A 26,139-nucleotide genomic window follows, 5' to 3' on the forward strand; every position below is an offset into this window, starting at 1 on the left:
CTTAGTCTGGTTCTTAGCATTGTTAACAGTTTAGTTCAAACTGGTGTAGTGTTGCATGTGGCAGGAATAAAACCTCCCTCCAGACCCTCCAAGAGGGCAGGTCATAGTAGCCTTTCATATTTTACTTGGGTTGGCAGAGATGGAATGTAATTGCCCTGGGCTTAGTGTGCTTTCTGTGAAATCCAGTCCTGTGCAATGGTGGACTCCGTAGCTGTGTGCTAATGTACTGTCATAAAAACCTTGTTCGACAGGTAAAGAATTCAGATGATTGTGATTCTGCTTTTATATTCAGATCCCTGTCCTCTTAGCAGTACAAGACCAGAAAATTCACATTGTGTTTTTTTCTGGATAGAAAAAGCTTTGCATTTTTAGGATTCTGCCAAGCACAAGTAGAACAATTTATGTTTAGTGACCTAAAGAAGAACTAAAGAAAGAATTTAAGAGCACCATTTCTGAAAACAATCATTCGTGTTGATTTTCTTCCTTTTTCCTTTGCTAGAGCTTGTTTACAGTGCTTCAGTTCTGTTGTTGCATACTGTGTCCTGACCCATGAATGAGCACTGTCTAGGTTTCAAGCTAGGTATTTTCAAGTATGATCAGCAGCCTCCTAACTACTACCTGAGCACTCTGGCAGCAGGGCTGTTCATAGGTGGAAGGAACATCTCCATGGACACCGTGGCCTGGCAGGAACCTCAGAGCCAGGCTGGACGCTGTTGCTCTTTATGCTGAGCCACCTCTGGTTTGTAAGTGGCTGGAGGCAGCTGGATGATCCTGCTGCCCGCAGAGCAGCTTGGTTCTTAGGGGAGGTTTTGCCTGCCTGAAGTCAGCCTTCTCAGAAGCAGTAAGCGATTCCTTCTTTCCCTTTCCTCGTCTTACAGCTTTGGAGTAAAAATTGTAGTGCTTTACATACTTGATAGGTTTAAATGTGTGTCTTTGAAAATGAAGACTATTTCTTCTCTCAGGAAGTAAATTGAGCAAATTCCCTAGCTGTAAAAACCAGTCATTGAATGTAAAGATAAAAACTAATACAGAATTTCTGTTACATTTCCTTTCTGATTCTGTCCTTGATTATATTTAATGATGCCTTCACTGCATAGCTCCTCCATGTATGGATTATTTTAAAGTATGGAATCAGATTTTGTGGGCTAAAATAAGTTACTGGTGTGTTGTGGGTTTTTTTTTCCACCCTGCCCTATATCATGTCTTTTTGGTAGCCTAAAAAGATGATTGCTGAGTGCTAGCTGCCCTGTGTTGTGCTGTTAGTCCTTTTCTGTCACCATGGAGGGGTACAGCTGCATCACAGATCCCATCCCAAGGTGCCTGAAACACTTGTGTGTTGTGGATTTGAAGATTTTCCAGGGGCTGTGATATTGCTAACTTGATAATCAGGCTAAAGAGCATGAAGACTCCTGGGTTCTTCTCAGTGGCCCACAACACAGTGTTTTAAATGAAGTAAGGTATCGATTTTCTTGGCTTTTGGGTCAGTTTCCCCACAGCTGTTACAAGCATACTAAGACTTTCTACTCGGTGAATCATTTATAATGTAGGTAGTTGTATTTGATACCATTATGGTAAGTCCACTTTGGTACCACACGGTAAAAGGCAGCAGAAGGCTCTGTATGAGCAGAAGCCTTGTTTTGCCTCTACAGCTGAGTTCTCTGTGAGAACCTGTGCGCACACAGCTACAGGACAGCATCTTCTCCTACGTCTGACTGACACGGCTTTGCAAGCAGCAGTGTGTAGCGAAAACCTGGGCAGGGTAATGCACAGAGAAACTGCATGCAGAGACCACAGTCCTGGTGTTTGGGGGGGTGTTATCCTAAAAGACAGTCAGACACAACACTTAATCATCAGAATAAGTAAAGAATCAATTCCTGTTTATTATGAATACAATTTCAGTATCTGCTAATTTCTTTTCCAAATAAAATTTCACCTGTGATGGGGCTTTTTGTCCCTAATAGCATTCTCATCAGTGGTGGCTTCCCATTTTATGGGGATGGATTCTAGGCAAAGCGTAAGGAGTACCTGAGAATATCTGCTGTAAAGTGGTGGTGGTGTTTTCTTTTTAACTTCAACAGTAGTAAACAATAATATCTTTAACCTTCTGACTTATAGCTCAGCACTCATTTCATTGCTGAGGCTTATGACTGCAGATTAAAGTTTCTTGCATTCATCATACCTGGTAAAGTAACTTATTGGGGTGAGTAAATGGCGTACTAATTAGAAGAACAGTCTGAGTGAGAATAAGCTGTTTGAACTAGCTTTGATGGCCAAAAAATTACCTGTAGCTAGTTTCTCAAGATTATCAAAGAGATCCGCAAATTAGACTGTCTGTATTTGATCATAGATGCAAGGAACAAGGCAAATGACCGCACCAAGCGGGAGGCAGTGGGAGGAGATGGTTGCTGTGCAATGGGAAACTGGAGGGATTTTTACAAAGATTCAAGCCCTTTCCAGCCACTTGCTCCACCACGTAGTGAATGAGATATCAGTATGTGGCTTATTTTTATTTACATTTTTCACCATAAAAAGTAATGTATGTGATTTCAAAAGTTAAATTCTTTAGTTGTAGAGGAAAATCTCTTTTATATTGTTCCTTTGTCATCCTATCCTGATTTTTCTATTTTGTAGTACGAAAACACTCAAAACAGTACTAATCTTCTGTAACATTTCTATCTGGCTTCCTTACCTTCATCATTACCACAATCTTACTTATGCATTGCTACACATTTGTATGGATCATTGCAAGACATGTGCTAGTGTAACACACAGTCACTTCGCCCAAGTAGTTTATAGCCTGAGGTCCCAGCTGCCCAGTATCAACCCTGACTGTGTAGTCATAAAAAGTACAAACGAGCACAGAGAATGTTTCCAGGGCTGAGATATAAGCCTGGCACAAGAGTGCCAAAACAAAGCGTGGGAGGAGTAAGAGAAAGGCCTTACCACTGGGAGATAATGGGGTATTAGTATTATTTCACCATTTAGTTATTTTGCTATATTAAACTAAAAACACTGAAAGTAAAGAGTAGGATATGATAAAAAGGAAAAAAACAGAATCATGTTGTGGTCAAAGAGAGGAATTTTGAGAAGGACCTTGCCAAAGGAAGGCTTACATAGGTGAAATCCTAAACAAAAGGGACATGCCATACAGAGGTGGCAGGGATAACTAGTGCAAGTTGGATGGAAGAGGACCAGGAATCTTTAAGACAACGTCTTGTATATTGTGGTTCTTCAGTGCATCGGATGTGGTGAAGTGGGAGAATGGGATCTGCGAGCGTGAAGAGCCTGACCACTGGTGCCCCATTTCACGGGGCAGGTACCTTGCACGCAGCACCGGGAAGCGTACTGCAGGGAAGCAGGGCTGCCTGCGGGCTGGCAGCCGGACTCCAGCGGCGGCCGTGTCCTTCATGCTGCCCAAACTTCCCAAATGGGCAATAAAGGAATAATCTGCTAATGAGCAAATTTTCTTCTCAACTCAAATAGTTAATGCTTTGTTTAAGCACTGGAAGTGGAAGCTTTGGATTTACTCCACCTAATACAACTGTCAGTGTCTCATCCTATGTGTAAATGTCTAATCATTTTTTCTGAAACCAGCTGAGCTCTTGATCTTGTTTCAGGAAGCATTTTATATGGTATAATTTTCTTTTTACTGATTTAAATATGCTGCATTGGGTTTGTTGCTCTTTTTTGAGATAGACACTAAATGGGAATGCCCAGTCTATCTTCTTTACGTGATGGATCATTTAATATAATATTATTTTATTTCTCTCAATTCTGAGCTGAACTATCCTAATCTTTTTGTTTCACTTAATATGGAAAGCTTTTCATCCCGTAAAATATATTTGTGGTTGTTTTATGCTGCATTTCTTCCTGAGATGTCGTAAATAGAACTGAACACAATATTCAGTAAATCATGTCATTGATTTTCTTACACTGAAAGCGTATAATCTGCTGGTCGCCTTGCATATTCCCTTGCACCATTTGCGTGTCCTGCAGTTAGTAATTCGTGAGAACTTCTTAAAAACTTAAAATTGTGCCATTTCTCTTTTGCCCATTATTTCATTTTTTGGTAGGAAGAAGAGCAAGTTTCCTTCACAGAAGTCATGATAAAAAATGTCCCATTCATACTGCGCTTAGCTCCTTTCTGTACTGGCTCTGATGGTAAAGGGCCACGTAATTTTACGTGTAGCTCCGCCACTTGGTTCTCAAGTTTCTGCACAGTTCTTGGCTTTACAGAGTCCAGCCCTGCTGTGCTGTTGCTCTTAATTTATCAGTTACTTTTAATATCTCATTTTTTTATAATGGCTGGTAGTGTTTTATTTTTAAACTTAATTCTTTCAAGTCTTTATTTAATAACTCATAAGGATCCTGGGGAGGGTGTTGAGACTGATGGAGAATAATCATCTGGCTTCCCTGCAATGTGTTTTATCTTCTGTGTTATAGCTGACCTCTTACACTGGCTGCAACCCACTAATTCTCTCAGGAGTTAGCTGCTCCTGATACTACAGGGGTTTGTTTGGCTACTTTTTAGTAAGATCCTTCATAGCATTTCTAACACTATTTTATATTTTGCTCTCCACAAGTTACTTTGCTGAACTGAAATGGGTATATTTTTGGCAATTGTGGGGTTTGCTGCATGAGGCGTTCAGCATAAAGATCTTTAGAGCCAGAGGTTGCAGTAGTCCAAGGGAGAGAGTGTTAAGTAAATGGAAGTTGCAGCATTGATGGATTCAATAATACAGTGGTGATATATACACTGTTTTCATTCTCAAGCTGTGCTCTGCAGAGGGATAACCACAACCGTTGCTGGGTTTTGTAACTATAGAAGCAGTATAAGGTTTTTCAGGTGTTTCATTGTTTATTGTGAATACATTCTGGAGAGATTTAGTAAAGGTTTGGTGAGGTTTATTTTTCTAGACGTTTTTGTGTGCTTAAACAACAGGCAAAAAAAAGATGAAAGGGCAGGATTTCAAGTGAGCCCGGGAAAGGTAAATCAAAGGTGGTTAGATTGGTCAAGGTATAGTCATACCAGTGCATTTTTAATATTCTGTGAAGGGCTTAAATCTCATAATTTTGCTTTAATAGAGTTGGGACAAACTTAAATGCACTGAAATTGAGGATTTTTTTTTAAATTATCATTAGCATGCTTGTTCATGTCAGCTGGTGTGCTTACCCTTAATTTGCTGCTAGATTTTGGAATGTTGTACACAGCCCTTTTTAGGAAGCAAGGTCAACAAACTATTTATAAGTCTGGCTTATCTTACTGGGTTTTTCTTTTAAAAAAGTAAAAAATGAAAACTAATTTTCTGTGCAAGTAAAAACTATCCATAAAGGATACACTGTGCACCATTGTCTGAATGAGCATTATAGTGTGAGCTCAAATGCCTGAATGGTCATTATAAATTTAAGTTTTATTAATGCTAAATGATGATTTCTTCTAAAAGGAAAAAAATATTTTTAATAGTTTTCTCCAGTTAATAATCTCTTGTTCTTACTGGAACTCGGAAGAGTTCATATTTAAGTACATGCTGTGGCTGTTCTGTTGGGCCTCAACACCAAAAGTGAGAGCTTGTCCTCATTAGTTTTTTGCATTCTCAATGTGATGATGCAGAATGTAACCAGATTACCTGGGCAGATCCTGAGGATGGTTCTTGCCTTTTCCCTGCTCTGTGGCATTATCTGTTTGGGTCAGGTAAATTATAAAGCAATTCCTGTGTTCTTCTGAAGCATTACAGATTTTCTAGCCCTAGGCAGGTTTTTGTTCCAGCTCATTGGTTATTTCTATCATGTTTTATTCTTACAGGTTTTCCGTAGAAAAAATATTCAAGGATTTCCTTCACTCATTTCATTTTATGAAATATTTATGTATTTAAACTCTTTTTAAAAGAGAGAAAATATAGTGCGAGAGGTTAAAACCAGAAATAGTTTTGTTTTCCTGATTGTTTCATACTGTCTTGCAGCAAGCTTGCAACTAGTTTGGTTTTTTGGTACTTCAGGTAGAAGCGATTCTGTTGTCCTCTCCCTCCATCATACCCCTGATATCTCAGCAGCATAGTACCACGGTGCTGAAGAGCGGTTCTAAAGTCAGTTAGCAACGTTTTAGTCTAGGTCATTGCCTCCTCGATATCCACTGCAGATCCACTGCATTTTCTGCAGAACTGTTGTTTTATGCCCTTGGACAGTTACCAGGGCACTTGGTTCTGACTGGAAGGGGAAAAAAAAAATCTACATGCAACAAGATAGAACTTTTCTTTTTTTAACAAATGATAATACTTAGCATTTATGGAAATCTCCATCTGTGCTATCTGCCATAGTCACAGTTCTGGCTTGGTACAACAATGATCTGATATTTGGTGAATATTAGTCCACTTTGGTAATAAAATCGTGGCAGTCCATAATGCCATTTGGCATTATTTAGTTTCACATTTTTTCCTGGCATACCTTGTGTGAAGTAACTGGGCATCACACTTAAAAGTCAGGGTCTATTTCTTGATCTTTCACCAAATTGTGAGTCCCTGTTCCTCTCTACAAAAACGTGTATTATAAAACACTCATTCACCTTTGTGGAGTGCTGTGATGTCTGTGAGTGCGCTACTCACCTTTTTTAATATTGATACTTCAGCTTTTATTTCCAAACTCTGCTGTAGTACTATATAGCATCTTTCTATTTTTATTTTTATTTTTTGCTTGATTTACATTTTATTAATAAGTGCTGCAAGATTATTCAAAGCACAGTGCTTCTGGGCACTGAATGTAAACAAGTGTGTTTCTCAACATGACTTCAAAGTGAGACCATGACTTCTGTGGCTGTGAAGCCCTTCTCTCTGCGGTGTATTTCATGTATCTAACAGATGTTGCAGTTAGCTTCACTTGGGGTTTTGCTTTCCTTTGAAGTTGAGCAAATGAAGGAAAACTTAAGAATAATTTTTTTTATGGCATGAAGGACAAAAAAAAAAGTAATTAGCACATGTCATATTTGTTTGTGGTCTCAGTTATCTGTGCTAGGTGGGTCAGTGGCCCTGAGTCAGTAAGTCTCAACACTCTCTGGGAGATGGAGCGTTTCTACAGCCAATTGCCACCCAAGCAGGACTGTTATGTGTGAACTTGGAGCATTTCAGTTTTTCCAAAAAGTCTCTTAGGTTTACAATTATATTAAAGTTTAAAAGAAACAGAAATCAGATACTGGCACAGAATAACCATCACTTTATTCCTGCTGCGTTAGACTTAGACTGTCGTTTATGATGATCAGTGACTGTCCAGATCCCCGTAAGTGGTTCAGACAAAACCACAAAGCAGTAGTGGTTCTGTGGTGTTTGGGCACTCCGAGATAGGAAACACAGGTTGGATTCCCATTGCTGATTTTTTTCGGTCTGAGGACATGCCTGTCGATGGTGAGAGGTTTGTGGGTGGTTCAGTAGCAATTTATTGGACTGTTGTCTGGTCAGAAGGCTGATCAATGCTATTTACTCTGCAGCGTAAAAATTGCAGGCCCGTTTTCATGGACAGCAGTGCTGAAGCTAAGTGCCTTTTCCCTGGAGGAGGACAGACAAAAGGAAAATGTGTACCAAGTATCTAGCGATCTAAGAAGAGATCAAAGAGTGACAGTGTTACAGTTAGATGATGAAATGCGCACTTGTGCATATTGCTCAGGAATATGGCAGGCATTCATTTAAGGGGAGGGGTTTTGCAGCATACAGCATTGGAAACGCATGTCTAATAGGTGCACTCATTTTAATATGCTCATTCATTGAGCAGGCCTGATTAATTAGTGCGTGTCACCATCTGGTACTTACTGAGACTATTCATTTTTAAAATGTTGAAATTGTAGGGAATGTTGCACACCAATTAAGTTCCTTTTAATTGGATTATGTGAGTGTAAAGTATTACTGGAGAAGGCCTTCATTGTGATTCAGCCAGCACGCATCTAAAGGAGACCTGCCAGCCTGAAATGACTTAGAACAAAGGGAAAATGCCTGAAATGTGTGTTTATTACTATCTTTGTGCACTCAGCAAAGATGATGTCAACAAATAAGAGCCACAAAAATACTTCTGCATTTCTATGCAAGGTTCAGTTTCCTGACATGAGGATATCTCAGCTGATGATTTCATCTTTGCACTGCAACTCTGAATCCGTCATCTTCTCCCTCTGACCTGGAAACTGAAATACGTTTTTGTGTTTCTGTTTGTTTGATATCAACTTAACAGGGCCAGACCGAGCCCTCCTGCGTGCAGTTGTGTATCCGCTGAAATGCGGAGCATTATTGTCATTTACACAAAGAGTGATTTGGCCTTTAAAGCTGATAAACTCTGTGCTGACTCAACCATTCAGTGAATGAAGTATCACGATCTGCTGGCTGCAGCACCACAGTAGGAGCCGAACTTGTCTGTCTGCTTGTTCTTGTCACTGACTCACTTGGTGAATTTTAGTTACTTAATGTCACTGCACTGCAGTGTTTCCATGTATAAATTGTGAATAGTTGTTTATCAGCTTACATAAAAAGGCTTTGATACACAGGGATGAAATGCACAATGTTGATATTACGTATTTACTGTTAGTGCTTTCTTTAGAGGCCTAATGCTGTTTTGTATTTAACATCTGAGGTTGTTATTGCCTTGATTTTGCGGAGACTGAGTATCTTCAAGTAAGTTCTGTCATCCGAACTACTCATTCCAAAAGAGCCAGGAGCTCTGCAGAGTACACGTTCCCTCTCGTTCCTTAGCCGTTACATGGGCTGTCACGGAAGCAGGGAAGTTCTGGAAGAAAAGATATCTAATCACTAGCAGCTTGAGAGATATGTTGTGTGACTGCCTGGATCTCTTGTTGACCTTTGTCTTGGAGAGTAGGGTAAGAACCTAGCAATGAACTATGTCAGGGTATTTTTTCCTTCTTGTATTTGTGTGCGTTGTCGTTACCTTCGATGGACTCTGCTGCCCCCTGCCAAGCTGCAGCTGCTGTTAGCAGCAATGGAAGCAATAGCCTGAACACATGAAGAATGTTTTATATTTTTTAATAGTGAAAGAAGATTTCATTTCTGTTATCACTCATAATCCCTCTCACTATAAATATCACCCATAATAGGGAATCTGTAGTTGAAACAGTAAATGTATTTTCTTTAAAGAGAGAGGAAAACATCAGAAAAATCACTTTTAGTTGTACAGCAATGAAGAAACTGCCTGAATTTTTGTTTGAATGCAAATACTTGTTTAGACATATAAAGGTCACTATGAATTTAATTTTTAATAGCATAGGAGTGCTTCTGATTTCAAAGTGGGAAGGTAGCACAATGTTGGTATTCTTCTGGTTTTTTTCTAAGATACATTTCCTCTTGTTTGAGGGTGCATTTGTCCTCTTTGGTACAGCTGCAGGCAGCATCAAAGCGTGCTACAGGAACTGCTCCTCCTGCATGGGCTGAAGCCAATTGGAAACCCAGCTGTAGTTTGTAAGCCTGAGAAGTCAGTGGCTCTTCCCTGTTTCACAGACTGTGTTAAAAAATGTGTTAGAGAGCGTGGTTGTGTTTAAACCATTCCCATTAGGTGTTGAAGAGCAAAAGATCTAAAATATATATACGTCTTACGTATTTTCTGTGTACAAGTTACATGTCTGCACTTACAGGGACACGTCACCATGTATTTTATTTTTAAGCTAAATTGCTGGAGGTGGTACTCCTGGGACGTGGGATGTATGTTACACGGAGCTATGACCATGCTGTAGTTTCTGCTCCGACTGGAGCATTGTGTTTTGGTTCTGCTATGTTTCCTGTAGTTCACATTCACATGTTGAGTGTAGCACTCATTTGGGTTAGAGGAAAGCTGATCGGTATCAGTGTATCTGAGCAAATGAGAGTGAGTACAGCCAGCGGTAAAACATAGCAATGTACTCATATGAAGGTGTGCAGTAGAGTGCTTTCTAATTTCTACCCCAGTGTTATTAGCAGAAAGTGCTTAGCCTGGAAGGCCATAAAGCTGTCTGGTCTGTGACAGGATTCTAGAGCAAGTGCAGTTTATGCCAGTTCAGAGAAATAGTATCACCCAGTTAAATCTTAAAAACCACACATGTATGCACTGACCCTTCTGTTGAAATTGTTTGTTCAGAGGTTTCACATAATGGAGAAAGATATTTTCCAAGAAAACATTTAGCTTAGTTTCCCATTAGTGTAACTTTACTCCTTGTATTGGTCGAATACACGAAAAGAAGGAGCTAACTCGAGTATAAAGTTCTAGCATGTGCGCGCTCACGTGCTTTCTCCCTCTGATTTTAGGAGAATTATTTCTTAATGTAATTTTTCTGCTTACAATATATGGGCTTGCAAAGTGTTGAAGCAACAAATCTTGGCAGAGATCAAAAAATACAAAGGCATTTTACTTTGTATGTATAAAACAAAGGCTGAAAGTTCGGGCAGATCTCTGTCTGGCAGACTTTCTATCTCTTAGGTCATACAGAGAAAGTTTTGGCACTGACTTTTTGGCAAAAAGCTTTGTCTGGAAACATATTTAGTCAGTGTATGAAATATGATAGCCCTGCTCTGGATACTCTAATAGAGTTAGGCTTCAGCCCCATCTGGTGTTGGAACAGGAATGCTATATTAGAGTTTTCCAGCACAGGACAGCCCTTTGCCAAAACACAGAGCAGTACGTGAGGAGACTGGCAAATTCACACAAGTGTCGGGTTTACTAATGGTTTCTATTGTTTGCTACACTGACGAAAACCACTTGTGCCCATGGTGAATTCCAGCATTAGCCGTCCTGCTGCTGAGTTACTAACCACGGGCTCTACAGAGAGCTGCATCTTTAACTGAATGGGTTTATTACCCTTTTCAGTGTACCTGTGTGATCAGCAAGTATGTTTTCAGCCGAAGACTGTAAGAATATAAAATTATTGATTTTTCAATGCCTGTGTTTACAGAAGTAGTGGTGGACATACAGATTCTTTCACCTCAGTAAAATGTCTCCAATAATTTGAGTTATGCAACAGTGATGAAGAGACCAAACTTGTGGATTTGGCTTAGAAGGCTTAAAATCTTCAGGCATTAATTCATGAAAGTCTAAATCCTGGATACTCCAATGACTACAAAGCACAGCAGATTCATGTTTGGGTTTTGTTAAGGCTGATCATTTCAGGAAATAAAAAGGTTCACTTTGAAAGAGATTTTCAATTCTTTTTCAGTTGTCACTGCTGGAGGGGTTAGGTAGAAGAGCTACACGGGAAACAAATCAGGGACTAAAAATCCATATGTTTGTTTTGAGGATATAAGAATGGTTTATTGCCACCATTGTAAGCTAAAGGAGAGGAAACAGTGACTTTCTAGAAAGGTTTCCCCAGCATTTTTATCTGACTTTTTCCAGGATAGCAGTCCAGCCTGTCCTTGCAGCCAAAATATCTGTCTGGTTATAATTTGACTCAGATGAAAAAAGTGCTAAAATGGCAGAGTTTTGAATTGCTTGAACATATTTTGTCACTTAAGCTGAGCTCATTCACATTTGAAGCTAAAACAAATGATCTCAATTGCATTTAGGAGAGTAAACGTACTCTGACTTTCCTGTCTAGTGTTTAAGTAGTTATGTTGAAAGCAACATGCAGTAATCTTTGGTTTTATATCCTCTTCCTAGCATTTGTTTTATTGGGCAAAATTAAAGCTTAATGGTCCTGAACTAGTCAAGAGAATTATTCTAAATTCTCAGTCATTGCCATTTCTCTCTCCTTCTCTGCTTTCAGTGATACAGGGCTTAGCTGCCACAGGTTTAATTCTTTGTGTATGAGAAGAATGATATTTGCAACTTTTTTTACATTTCAGTTACATAGTTTTGTAAATTTTGGGAAAAAGAGCTAAAACATCAGCAAAAGGCTATTTGCTTATTCCAAGTTGTTCATAGTGTAGAAATTGTAAGTATAATGATCAACCTGGTTTTTGCCCATTCTTATCCTTATTCTCTTTTGTGTTTCAGAATGATCACTGCTCAAAACAGTAGCCATACTGAGTGAACAGAGTGGAAACATATGGATGAAATTCTTACCATGCACTGAACAGCACAGCATCAAGCGCAAAGCTCTGGGAAAATGTCTGCTTGCAACACTTTCACTGAACACGTCTGGAAACCCGGTGAATGTAAGAACTGCTTCAAGCCCAAAAGCTTGCATCAGTTACCCCCAGTATCTGAAAAAAAAACCCTCTCGCATGGAAACCTGAAATCCGCCGCAAACCAAAGTAACAGCCATCGTGGAAGAAATACGGGAAATTTCCGACCACCTGTGGCAAAGAAACCCACTATAGCTGTGAAACCCACCATGATGGTAGTAGATGGGCAGGGTGTATGTGGCGAAATCAGCACACCAGATCATTGTGAGAATAAATCAGTGCCTGCGGGTTGGAACCGAAACAAAGCTGTCCTGAACAAAAAACCACTGAACAATAATAATGAAGATGAAATTGAAGGTTATAGCCACGTTCATAGGCCTTATGGCAACAATGATGGTGTAAGTAAGATACCAAGTAACAATAACAATGGACTGACCGAAGTTTTGAAGGAGATTGCAGGTTTGGATACCACACCTCAGCTAACTGGAAATGAAATGAACTCAAGAGAAACCTTCTTGGGAAGAATAAATAACTGTTATAAAAGATCATTGGAAAGAAAGATCCCTCCAAGCTGCATGATGGGTGGAATGAAGGATTCACACAGTAAGCACGTTATTCTGAGTGGAAGCACTGAAGTAATAAGTAATGAAGGTGGACGTTTCTGTTATCCAGAGTTCTCTAGTGGAGATGAAAGTGAGGATGACACATTTTTTGGCAGCATGCAAGAAGAGCATGAGAGCTGGGATGAAAGTGATGAAGAGTTGCTAGCAATGGAAATTCGTATGAGGGGCCAACCTCGCTTTGCTAATTTTAGAGCTAACACTCTATCCCCTGTTCAGTTCTGTGTTGACAAAAAATGGAATACTGTGCCCCTCAGAAACAAGTCGCTCCAGCGGATCTGTGCAGTAGATTATGACGACAGTTATGATGAAATCTTAAATGGTTATGGGGAAGAGACTGTGATTCTTTATGGGCAAGAGAGCATGCAGAGCATGGTATCTTCTGATTCTACATCTCCTGATTCTTCTTTGACAGAAGAGTCTCGTTCTGGAACAACCAGCAGTTCTTCACAGAAGCTCTGTAATGGAGGGTTATCTCCCAGTACTCCTCAGGACCTCAAAGTGATTGAACCGGAATATGAAAGTCTTTGTGATAATCAACAAGTGAAGGATGTGTCAAAAGCTCCCAGAAATGTTCCGAAAAGTCTAGAAACTCACAAGGCAGTCCTTGCGCTTCGACTGGAAGAGAAGGATGGCAAAATTGCTGTGCAGACTGATAAGCAAGAGAGTAAAAGTTCTTCAGATGTTGCTGGTCAAGCTGTAACTATAAATTTGGTGCCTGTGGAAGAGCAAGCTAAACCTTATAGGGTGGTGAATATGGAACAGCCAGTTTGCAAGCCATATACCATAGTAGATGTATCAGCTGCCATGACCAATGAATGTAAGGAGAATCAGACTGAAACCTCAGAAACCAAAAATACATCATCTAACCCAAGCTCACCAGTAGCTCCAGGCACACCTGTTACATCCTCTGCAGCATCACCTGCACGAGTAAATGCTAACCTGAAAAAATCCAGTGCAATCAGATACCAAGAAGTGTGGACTTCTAGTACCAGTCCAAGACAGAAGATACCTAAGGTGGAGTTAATTGCTAACAGCTCAGGACCTTCTGTTCCTCCCAGGAAGACCAGCCACAAGTCAGCTCCTACTTCACCTACAGCTACAAACATTTCTTCAAAAACTATCCCAGTTAAGTCTCCCAATTTATCGGAGATAAAATTCAACAGCTACAATAATGCTGGCATGCCACCTTTTCCTATTATCATTCATGACGAGCCCACTTACGCTAAGAGTTCCAAAAACGCTATTAAAGTCCCTATTGTAATCAATCCAAATGCATATGATAACCTGGCTATCTATAAAAGTTTTCTAGGGACCAGCGGGGAGCTTTCCATCAAAGATAAAACTACTAGTGTAATAAGCCACACATATGAAGAAATAGAAACAGAAAGCAAAATGACCGAAGGCGTAGGAAGTAAACCCACTGAATTCTCCCAAGCGAAGGGGGTGACTAATAGCTCTGAATGCAGGCTGGGTTCTGTGGCTCAGAAGGTCCAAGAGTTTAATAGCTGTCTCAGTAAAAGTCAGATATCACCACAGACAAGTCATAGTTCTGACCACAGCTCCCCATCAAGAGTGCAAAAGACAACACAAGAGCCTGCAGCAAAAATAGACGTAACACCAGAGGCTTCTGTTGGCAGCAGCAGCAGTAGAGAGAATGCAAGCACGGTGCTTTCACAGATTGTGGCTTCTATCCAGCCTCCGCAGTCTCCTCCAGAAACGCCTCAGTCTGGACCCAAGTCTTGTAGCGTAGAAGAGCTGTATTCCTTACCCCCTGATGCAGATGCTGCTAAAAACACCCTGGTACGACCCAAATCTCTGTTTACATCACAGTCTGAAATAGAGTCATCCAAGACGGTGGAAAATACAGCCATTAAAATGCAGAAAGATTCACTTTCACAGCCAGTTGCTACTCACTCTCCAAAGCCAGTGAGAGCCACCCCAAATACCACAAGTCCCAAAACAGAGCAAGCACCGCCATTTCCTCCTCCACGGTCCACTTCTTCACCCTATCATGCGAGTAACTTGTTGCAAAGACATTTCAGCAATTGGGCCAAACCAAACAGTCCCACCAGGTCGACAGAGGCTGAGTCAATCCTTCATTCAGAAAGTCGGCGAGCTGCTGACGCAAAACCCAAACGCTGGATATCGTTTAAGAGCTTCTTCCGCCGCAGGAAAACTGACGATGAGGAAGACAAAGAGAAAGAAAGAGAGAAAGGAAAACTGGTGGGTCTTGATGGAACTGTTATACATATGCTCCCCCCTCCTCCAGTTCAACGTCATCACTGGTTCAGTGAGGCCAAGTCAGACTCCAGCGAGAAGCCGTCGATTGTTTTCATGTATAGATGTGAACCGGCACAAGCTGAACCAAGGGCTGACCATCAAAACAGGAGTGGAGCAGAGTCTGCTATCGCAGATGCACTCGCAAAAGACAAAGGAGAAATGCAGGAAAAGTCGCCAGAGAGCTCTGAACAGAAAATAGTGAGCCATTCATCACCCCCTCAGATTCCCAAGCAAATCCCCAGGTAACCTGCTCATCTTTTTTAGTCATTTATTCAGTTGTGAGCTGTGCTATATACACTGCTGAAAAGGGGAGAAATCAAGGAGTTTTATTACATTAGGTGTCATTTTTTCAAAGTATATTTATTTTAGGTAACTTAAAGCATATTTTAAAAATCTTTGCGTTATATTGGATCTCAGAAAAGATTTTTAAAAATTACTAGAAACAGTACCTGATATTTGGAGTTTGTATTGCAGGTTCGCTAATATGTCACAATAGCCATAATACATTGAATCAGATACATTTTCCTGAATTTCTAGTTTAAGAAAGTGTTCTTATAGGAAACTAAAGAATTTCTCTGCAGAAATAGAAGGCAACTATTGAAAGGTATAATCGAAATTAAAAGATCTGTGACTCATAAAAGGTGGTGTGCTAACTTTACCTCACATACCCAAGAATACAAGAGATGCTAATTAACTTGATGCCACACTGCAACAACACTGCAGTGCTCCCAAAATAAACCACATAAAAAAGTAATAGAATTAGATTATCTATAAAATAATCTATCTCCATTTTGCAAGGCCTTTAGTGATGAATATACTTTGTCCCCTAACAGTATTGGATTTAGTAGAGCTGGTCGCTCCATTTCTGTCTGACAATTTTGTTCAGAGATTTCATTTTTTTTTAAATCAGAATTTACTAAAATGATTCATTGTTTCAATTTCTGTGAAAGTATTTGGCCAGTAGATATTTTACTTCTAGAAGTTCATGGTAGTTGAACGTTTTAGGTCTGTCTGTTGGTTTAAAGGTCTGTTTGTTCCCTTATCAAGGGTACACATGCTTTCTTGGTTGTCTCAACATGAAGGACCATGTTTACTTCCAGATATACATTGTTTTTGACATACCACTGAGTTCCTACAGCTGATGACAGTCCATAACCTAAGAGGGCTGGAGGTGTTTGAAGTCAGTCACATGGGCATAGTATGCATTTCAGTGAGTACAGACCACAGCTGTGGATGTATTGGAATATATCTTCCAATGTTATTATACAAACCAATTCCAAAATAGCTTCAAACTTGCATCATTATAACAATAACCTAGTAGTAAGAAATTAAAAATTTTGTAAACTTCGAGCTATGTGTGAGCCTCAGAAAATATTTCATGGCAGTGTTTGTTTTTCTTTCTCCGTTGTCTGTACAAGAAAGTCGCAGTGATTTTTAGTTAAAATGGTTTTAAAGTTGACTTAAACTAATAGGAATCTCTGAGCATAGTTTGAGTTTACCATAAACTGATTGCTGCTTGTCTTAAAGTAAAATAACTATGTCTTAAACTAACCAAGAGTGACCATTTGCACCAAGTGTAATTAAATCACTTTTATATCACATCTTGGGAACACTGATACAGCATTCTCATGAAGATCAGACCTACTTTTCAGACTGTTTGCCTTTCGTCAGACATGGACAGCTTTGGGTTTTGTAATGTAAGGTGGTGATAGGGTTTATCATACTATAACGTAAAGCTGGTTTCTGTAGATTTACATTTGAAGTAGTTGCCACAAATACAAGATAGGATGGTCTCCAAAACCTTAGTGTACTGTCTTGTTTCTGCAGACTTGGATGAACTGCAATTTCAGGGTCAAGAATTTTATTTAAAAAAAAAAAAAAGTACATGAAAATTAACGAATAGGGTTTAAAAAAAAATCCCAGTACAAATTGTGGGTGTGAGTTTCAGAAACATTAAGCACTTTCACAAACTATTAAAGTCAGTAGGAGCTGTAAGGATTCAGCATCTCTGCAAGACGTACCCTACCGCAATAATACAGGGGTGTGGGCAAGGACAAAAGGGGGTGTCCTGTATTTACAGTGCATATTACAGTTTAAGGCTGAAGACAGTGGGGAATGTACCCAGGGCTAGAATAACCCTTGATATAGGAGTCTAGTCTCTCTAGACTTACCCTAAATTAAATGGGGAGAAGTAGGCAGCTTTAGAGAGCAAGTTAAAGAAGTGGAGACGTTTGTGCTCTCAGTCCCCCTTTAGAGGAACCCATTTTTTTCTGTTACCTTCAGGGGAACCTAAAGAAAATGAGGCTGTGCCAACACTGGGGTTTTTTAGCAGCATTACCAAATACATTGCCATCAGGAGATTCACTTGTTCCCACCTCCTTAGTGCCCCGCTCTTGTGCTGGCAAGGCAGTGCGTGTGGTCCTTGTGGTGAACCAGACCAGGGAAGCAAGCCACGCGAAAAAGAACTCTGCAGTTATTTCTCAGCGAGATCAATTTGCTGATCTGATGGGGGGAGCAGTCAGGAAGGAGCAGCTGCTTATCTCGGGGGTAAAAGGGCAGTAACAGGCTAATGGCTGCGGTCACTTGTTCTTAGACTACCCTAGAGATGGTGCTGTTATAATGTTTTGTGTTTTTGCACTATTACTGGAATACCCTCTGCCCTCACTATTGAAGGCAATTGGTCATTCTGTCCTGCCTCATTCGCATCTTCCAAAAAGTAGGTTTACTCTTTATTTTTCTGCAAGTCATGATGATATTGGCTAAAACCATATCTCGCAATTTTCCCTGGTGCAAATCGGAATTTTCCATATGCTAGAATTGGAATGTCTTCTTTTATAACAATATTGTGCTATGGTTTCTAAAAATTTAAAAGAAAAGACACTGAGACGCTGAGAAATACTTGTTGGGAACACTGGAGGGGGGATATCTTTATCCCTCAGTTATTACATTCAGTTACGTTGATGCAATTTGATGCCTTAAGTTATTTGGGTTTTTTACTTCATTTTTAATAGTTAGAGACCAAGTGAAACCTTACAGTGCTGAAAAATGAAGTTGTTTTTTTTTTGTCTAAGGGTTTTGGCTTTTGTTTTTAATATCCCAGTAGGTGAGAATCAGGATTGTCAACTTCCATTTTTGAACAAGCAGGAGACATAACAGACAAGATGCTATGCTTGTTTTGCGTTAACTCTTCAGGTATTAGTAAGAGGTTAGTGTTAATTCAGGCTAAAATGTGTGCATGGAAAAGAGGTTTAAAATTAACTTCAGTTAAGCTTGCAGAGGCTTAGAGGAAAACAGAAGACATGCAGATAGCAATCAATGAACGTGAGACTCTTCTAACTCAGAACACCAACAACAGTAAACTCACTGAAAAACCAAACTGATGACCTGGAAAATAAGATAAGCTCTTAAAATGTCAGATTACTGGGGGGTCTTGAAAGCAAATTAAATGAAGATACAATATTTCCTTACTGTGCAATGGATTACAAAGCTGCTAAAGATTGATAATATAACCACAAAACAGGGATGAAGGTATTTAAAGTTATCACTAGAAAGGTCAGTTTTTCCCTTTGAACAGCACTTGCAAAACACTCAGTTCTTTGGAAGGCTGAACACTGTCTCTGTTATACAGAAGAACTTGGTTTTGTTTTATCCATGTGACTGTTTCTTTCTGTTTGATGCCAGGATGCCCATACGGTCATTCAAAAGGAGCTAGCAAATACTCATGTATTAAATTTACCAAAAATTTGTAGAGAGATTAATTTTTGCTAAAAAACAAGCAGTCACATCAGCTTTATCATTAATTGGAATGAAAATCAGGTGTTCTTAGAACACGTGTAGTTCATGATGCAGCAGTTGTTCTCAGGCAAAACCTAAAACTGACCTCTAAAAAGATGAACATGATAGTATTTCTAGCCTAAGTCACTGTAATTGATGATGGTGGTACAGCACAGTGTGGAATCCACACAGAAGTTTAAAAAAAAAAATTCTTCAAAGGCTTTGTTATCTAGTGGATCAGGATGTTGCTCTTGGAGTTTCACAAGATAAAGTTTTCTCTTCTCCTTCACTGAGAGATCACTGCTTGTACCCAGTAGCAGCTTTTTAGATTGAGATGTCTCCTAAAAGAAAACTGCAGCACAGCCTTATGATTCTTCCTTTCTTGTCTTCATAAACCACATCAGAGCTGAACCAAAGCCTCATGCAGCACTGGTTTAGATGGCAGTGCCTTTGTAAATCAAGGTACAACTGATTTGTGCGCAGCCATTTCCATTTCAGTTACGTATTAAACTGAATAGTTTCCTTTCATAGCTACGCGTCAGCCATTACTTTCCTTTATAGGATCTTTTGGCCAAACTTGGATGAACTAAAGATAAAACTGTATGTTTACTGAAATACTTCCTTCCAGTAGTGAGGTCTGTATATTCTTTTCATTCTGGTTTAGATAAGAAACCATTTCGTTATAGCTACAGTTGGGATTACCAATCTAATTCCTAAAATGATGTTAATTTGGTCAAAAGGATTTGAGCCTCGTAATTGATAGCTATGAGTTCTGTTGTTCCGTAGCTACAGAAGATTACTACCCTGTTATATCTTGCCTCCAAAAGGAGTTAAATGCTTATACATAAAGATTTGTTTTGAACATTTTTCTTAAAAAGCGTGCTTCTCCATTGCAGTTACACACTACAGCAGCAATTTGTGTTCTTTTAAGTCTATTTTTTGTTAAAATAGCCCCTGGGCATTTCACTGGACACTTTCATGGGCTCTATACTTATCAGAGGAGATAGATATCAAAGCTTTTTGAAATGTCTTGTCCTTCAAATCCTACCCCAGTGCCACACTCATAGTACTAATGGTTCACCTTGAGTAACTTCCAGCCAGATTGCTGCTCCAGAAATTAACATACATGTCAGTGACGGATGAGAATCTTTTAGGAAATTGGCCAAAAGCTTGCACAGTTCCTGCCTGCCGTGGAAGCATTTCAGGAGTATAAGTCATCCTCAGAACCTTTTTGTTGTGCTGATTGCCTTGAGGTTGCTGATGACTGTTCACACGGTTTGCTTTAAATTACAGTAAGCCAAATGTGATTTCAAGATTCTGAGTTAAGCATTGAATTTCCATATACAGGCAATGGAGAAGGACAATTCCACTGAGGTGATTTAGAACACCAAGATTTAAAAGGCCCTAAATGGGTTATCTCTTCAGTGGGTTTTTTAGTGATTTCTGTTATGCCACTAACTGTTATTTAAGGAAAAAAATATAGGTGACTGGGGCTAGGGGTGTGCCACAGTGCACATCATCTGTGGCCTGGACCTATGGCCTGGATCAAGGCTCTCTTGATTCAGTGGGACAGGAGCCATGAAATCACTCTGAGTGCTCTGTATATCTAGAGGAATATGAATGTTGTAACAGATGACTCAGTAAAAACAACTGAAATCATTGTTCTTCAAAAATGTAGTCATACATTAAGATCAGGATCACATCCAGAGACAGGCAGGAATAACCACCACTGCCACATTCCACTTTCTCATTGTCATTGATCCAATCCTGCAGATTCCCCACCTGCTTCAGAAACTACTTGAGAAGAGAACAAACCCTTTTAAATCACAGTAGGGCTCTGTTTAAAACAAAGGCCTTCCCAGTTTAGAGGACCTCTTATATAAGTCTTAAGGTAAGGTTCTCACCTGAATCCAAAACCTTTTAAGTGTGACTTGCATAAACTGGTGAGGAGAATTCAAGGATGTTATAGCTGAAAAGAAACTTCTTGCTTGAGCAAGTTTACTGAAATGGAAGAAATTCTCACCTGAAAAGTTCAGGTGGAACTATAAACTCCCCCTTCTCCTCAGATCTATCTTGATTTGCTTTTTTCTACATATCAGCAGGGTTTATTCACCTTACTCAGCAGTGCTCAACAGTGCTTTTAAAAGTATTCACCATCTATCTTACCCTGTTTCATCAATGAAAAACTTCGGTGAGATTTTTCTCTAGAACATCTCTGTGCTAACAGAATTGGAAATTATGCATGTTCATTAAGCGAGAAGTTTGGTACGTTTTATGTGAAAATTTGTAAACACCAAGGACTGTTAAAGAACCAAGTAGAGGGGATTTTACTATTTATTATTTTATAAATTTAGATTTAGAAATGGTAAATAATGTATTATTCTTAACTCCACTAATACAGTCTGTAAAATGGAAAGACTGAGAACTTAAAATGGATAAAGAAAAATGTCATTTATAATGCACAGTTAATCTGTGGAACTCATTGCCATTAAGTTTCGCTGACACTAAAGAGCTTAGCAGGATGTCTTTACTGGATTATCAAACGTATTCCCTTTATCCATGCAAACATTGCATTATACAAGATTTAAAAAAAAAATACAAATTCTCATGCTTCAGGGACTAAGCCAACTTCTAAATAATAAGAATTATGAATAAACTTTATGGCTTAGTTATTTCAGGCTGTCATTTGAGAAGTTTCTTTCACTTTCCTCTTTCTCATCACTTTCCTCATTTGCCTCTGGCTAATGGCAGTGATGAGGAACTGAACTGTGTGAGCCACTGGAATGGGTTTTCTATACCCATAACATACTCTGATTGAAACCTGGGCACTGATCATCTTTGCTCAGTGTTTTGCAGAAATAAAGTGGTCTGTGTTCTGAGTAGAACTTCCTGTGTAAGGTGGCCTTTGACCGCCCTCAAGCCATTAACCTCTCTGCATTTTTCCTCAAGTATTATTCAGTCAATTTAGGCTTTATATTAGCTTTATTAGCTTAAAAGTGTAGGGCCTGAGGGGTTCTCAAAGGGATCTCTTTGAAACTAAATATATCTACAAATTACACACATTTTTTTGTGTAAAACTAAGTCATCTTCCTTGTCGGGTGCTCTCATCTCAAACTGTACAACTACCATTGATTACTGCTTTGCTGATGTCCACTCAGGGAGGAGATGAGAGTCTCAGCTGGGTCTAAGGCCACATCAGCTTTTCTCTGTATTTCTGTCACTAATTTCTACCGCTTGGATTTATGTGCTGTCTTACACGAAACTGTACTTCATCAGCTTGACCTCTAGATCTGACCCTTATTCAGGAATGCACTCTCAGAGTCACTTCTTATAAGTATTCCACTTTATCTCTCTCATATTCATTGCTGTTTATTAATCACTTTAATTGAGAAGTTGTGCTCTAAATAGAGAAAAACACAGGTCACACAATAGCTGTGATTACACTGTCCTTACAAAAATTAACACACTATGCAGGCTGCTTTCTGGATTCTTACTATTCCCAAAAGATTGAGGCAAGTTAGACCACATCATCTTTTGGCTATCCTCCAAAAACTGTGACGGAGGAGAGCCTGAAGGAAGGAGTGAGGGGCATTTGTCCCTGCAGAAAAAAAAAACACTTTTAAAACAATTTTGAGGTTGTGCACATGTGAATGACAAGTGTGTGAATTCAGTGGGGTGTTATCTGAAGGACAGTCATTTTTATGGCAAGGTTTTTTGCTGCACATAATCTCGGTTTCTTAGGAAAACAGATGTGTTCTGTGTGTGCAGAGGGCTGCTCCCTCTGTTAGTGGAACAGTTGTGTAGCTTCAGCCACATGTGCCTGAGGAGCAGAGTTCTCTAAGGTAATTCATTTCCTATGAAGTTTGTTTTTGAAATAAAAAAGGGAAAAGAAAAAGGCTTGAACAGAGGAGGCTGCGCGCACTATGGTAAAAGCTAAATATGTGCTCTTATGCAAGGCAGCAAAGAATCCATCCTGGCAAAATATCTATAAATACCCCAAATAAGGAGATAGCTTTAAGTATCACTTGCTATCAACAAGCGGATCCAAAGTTATACAAAGTCAGGCTTTAATGGTTCTAATCTCAAAGAACTGCTTGTTTATCAGCTGCTTTACTTTTCTGGAAAACTAGTACTTTTACCTGTTTAGATTATTTCATGAAGCAAAAGCAATTGTGAATTTGGTTCTTGTAGCTTACTGAGTGAGGATGTTTTCCCCTTTTGTTCCTTCCGTGTCCTGTCGGCGCTGATTATGGGCTGGCATTTTGCTCGCTGAGTCACTGCACTGCGTCTGTGTGCTCGATCTCTCCGTCTTTACTGTTAAGATACAGGGAAGTATTTCCCCACAGATTTCATGGCCTGACATCTAATTGCTGTGATTTAAAATGTATTAGATTCAGACACTAAAACTGGTGGGAATACAGATTTGAGATATTTGCTTCCTTTTAACAGTAGGTTAGTCTAAGTTCTTAAAACTCCTCTTGAAATTGAACCTGCTTTTCCTTAACCAATTAACATGACTAAGACCATCGTGTCATACCAAAGCAGTGATGTAGTAGACTGTGAACTACTCTTCATCCACGAAGGCAGTGGAAGAGTTAAGAAGGCAGGGCTGTAACTCACTGGTTTCCTGGGGCGCTTTGGCAAGTCCCTGGGACCAACCCCCTAAGGTAAACATTAAGGTGCAGTAGGTCTATCACTCTGTGCAGAGTTCAGCCCTGTTGCTTACAGCTTGCACAACTTGTAGCACATCAGAACACTGTGGAATCAATGGCTCGCCAGAGTTTCAAGACATGATTAAAAGACTCAAGAAGGCCCTGAAAGAATTTCCTTTAATGGGGAATTGTGTGAGTGAGTACAGTGGGTGAGTTGGTATTTTTTTCTTTCTTCCTTTCTAGCTGTTGGTTTACTTTGGCGAAATGCTTCTGAGCTTAGGTTTAGTGTATGTGCTTGCATGTTGTCTGGTTTGGAGAATGAGTATGTTCTGTACCTCACCAGTCAATACTAAAAAATTCCTTCGAGATATGATAATTCCTGGTTTGTGGCAATGACTGAACTGTAAAGCTATTAGAACCTATTTCTTCTTAAAGAAAACATTCTTTTTGAGGAATGCAGGTGTGTATATGATTTACAGCAACTACAAGTCTTTAGTTTAACTTCTCATCATCTTGAGAGCCTTGTTACTGCTTTAATTTTATGTATGCTTTACTCTGAAATTATATTGGGTTAACTCTTTAATGTGGATATATTTATGGCACATGGAATGTTCTTCACACCATTCCTATGCATGGTACTAAAAATGAACAAAAAATTCTATGCTGATTAAAGATTACATCGTTTTGAACTTATGCCATTTTTTCCCTGTTACTAACAAGTTCTAATGAGTTTTGTTTGTATCGGCCTGCAGTTAAAATTCATGCGTCTGAGTAGAAATAGCATGTGCGTGCTGCACTGTACGTGGGGTGTTATGCAAAGTATTGGCATGTTTTAATCTTTGTAGCCTGGGATTGCTAGAAGATTGTGTATCGTGATTTTCAGTAATTTGGCTTTGGCATAGAGAGACATATGCCTGTAATTAATGTTAACTCTTGGAGGAAGTTTTAAATCTTTACCACAAAAATTAAATATCTGTACAGATATATGATGTGGTGATCATCTTTTGAAGGAAGTGCATTACTCCTACCCCTTATGGAAGTCACAAGTACTTAAAATTCTTGCTGTTCTGTTTGATCAGGCTGTAATAATGAGAACTAGTGAACAGGACATATGCTCTTGAGATTTGGCCTAGAATGAGTATTTGTTTCTGTGAGTGAAAGAGCATAAAGGCACAGAAATATTTTTTGCTTTGGCATGTTTTTTTGTGGCATATTACTGATAATTTGCTATGTTTTCAATAGGATTGAAGTTTTTTTAATAAACCTGAACATTTTTTAATATATATGTGTAACGCATAATTTTTAAATCATACTGCAATAAATATATCCATGGAAACCGATTGAATCTATGATTTTCAGTTTTGTGCTAGAAGTCATCACAGTTTGATTAAAACTTCATAGCTAAGAGCAAGCACAGAGAATGTCTTCATGGCCTTTTGCAATTGGCCTAATGCAGATGGATTTTAATCCTGGAGAATTTTATCTGGGAAATAGATTACTGGCTTAGATGAGCTACTGGTCAGTTCCCAAAATCCTACCAGTATATGAAAATGAAACGTTAAAGTTTTATGCATTGATTAAGACTTAACAACCCCCTAGCTATACCTTGGTATCTTTAATTAAAGAAAAATTGTTCTGATTGGTAAAAAGCACCTTAAACTCTGCTGTTGTCCTATGAGTCCTACACATTTTGTGCAGAATCACGCCTGCATGTATATGTGTACGTATGTTGATTGTAGTCAGCTGTAAAACATTTTATTATCCCTTTTGTCTGAAAGGCATGCACTACTACATGTTACTATTTCAGTCAGAACTTGTTTCTTCTTATTAAGGAAAATAAATATTGTAGAAAGTTGTTCTTAAAAAAAGGAGGGCAAAAGGAGCTTATTTCTTTATCAGTTCATTCCCTTTCCTGAAGATATTTAATGATTTAATGCCTAATCTGGTATTTTGCCAGTAGGATCTGGTACCCAGCTTTGGTCTCCAGGTGAATTTGTTTTGTTTGTTTCAGTCAAGTGCCCGATGACACAACACTGGAGGATTTGTCCCCTCGTGTTCCTAGAGCCGTGTTTGTGAAGCAGGACAATGGCGGCAGTGCCTCGGTCATACCAGTATCATCTGTCCGTGTCCCACAAGGGGAGGAAGAAAAGGAAGAAGCTTCAAATTCTCCTGACTTAAATCCTTGCAGTGCTACATACAGCAATTTAGGTAAGTGTATTCTCATAGAAGAAAATTTAAATTAAACCAGATTTTGGATACCTCTCCAGGCTGTGAAGAGCCCTGTCTTCTGAACAGCTCAATACCCTTTCATAAGGTTATTTTTTAAAGACAAAATTTTTAATATTAGTTTATAGAAAATAAAATTGTTGTCTCATTGTGAGATACACAACCAATAAAGTGAAGATTCAACAAACTCAAAGGTTTTCTTTGCTATGATTTTAAAATCATAAAATTGCCCTTAAAGATAAACATCTCAAATACTTTTAAAAGACACATTCTTTTATCTATTGGAGGAATTTTTATCAGAGGTTTAAAATGTAGAGCAAATTACCTAATTTTTTTAGAAACAATAAGTAGATTTCAATATTTTTTCCAAACTTCAACAAAAGATAGGACTTTTTATTCTAGAGCATCAATAACTGCTAAAATACTTGTAGTCATCTTTTGTTGAGTAGAACTTTTCTTATCCTAGCCTGAGAGTTTACTTTTGCTCCTTCAGAAAAGTTTGACACAAAT

At 39.1% G+C, this 26,139-nt stretch overlaps 1 protein-coding gene and 1 long non-coding RNA gene across 10 annotated transcripts in view; one reads left to right on the forward strand and one right to left on the reverse strand.

Annotated features, from left to right (window-relative positions):
- The window catches only part of PEAK1 (pseudopodium enriched atypical kinase 1), a 113,504-nt gene that overhangs the window by 68,722 nt on the left and 18,643 nt on the right, over positions 1-26,139 (forward strand). For 8 of the 9 annotated variants that reach the window (XM_068410880.1, XM_068410878.1, XM_068410879.1 and 5 more), the window contains 3 exons: positions 11,944-15,219; positions 23,496-23,612; positions 25,415-25,611. In XM_068410880.1, the coding sequence (XP_068266981.1) occupies positions 12,056-15,219; positions 23,496-23,612; positions 25,415-25,611 (3,478 nt within the window). In that variant the 5' untranslated portion in view covers positions 11,944-12,055. The remainder of the gene's footprint in view (positions 1-11,943; positions 15,220-23,495; positions 23,613-25,414; positions 25,612-26,139) is intronic. The other variant, XM_068410886.1, reaches the window with a different exon arrangement.
- Positions 7,205-26,139, reverse strand: part of LOC137669023 (uncharacterized) — a 62,255-nt gene continuing 43,320 nt past the window's right edge. The window contains exon 4 of the long non-coding RNA XR_011049033.1: positions 7,205-7,532. This is a non-coding gene — a long non-coding RNA (uncharacterized lncRNA). The remainder of the gene's footprint in view (positions 7,533-26,139) is intronic.

Source organism: Nyctibius grandis, chromosome 11, assembly GCF_013368605.1.
Source record: "Nyctibius grandis isolate bNycGra1 chromosome 11, bNycGra1.pri, whole genome shotgun sequence".
NCBI classification, from domain to species: Eukaryota; Metazoa; Chordata; class Aves; order Nyctibiiformes; family Nyctibiidae; genus Nyctibius; species Nyctibius grandis.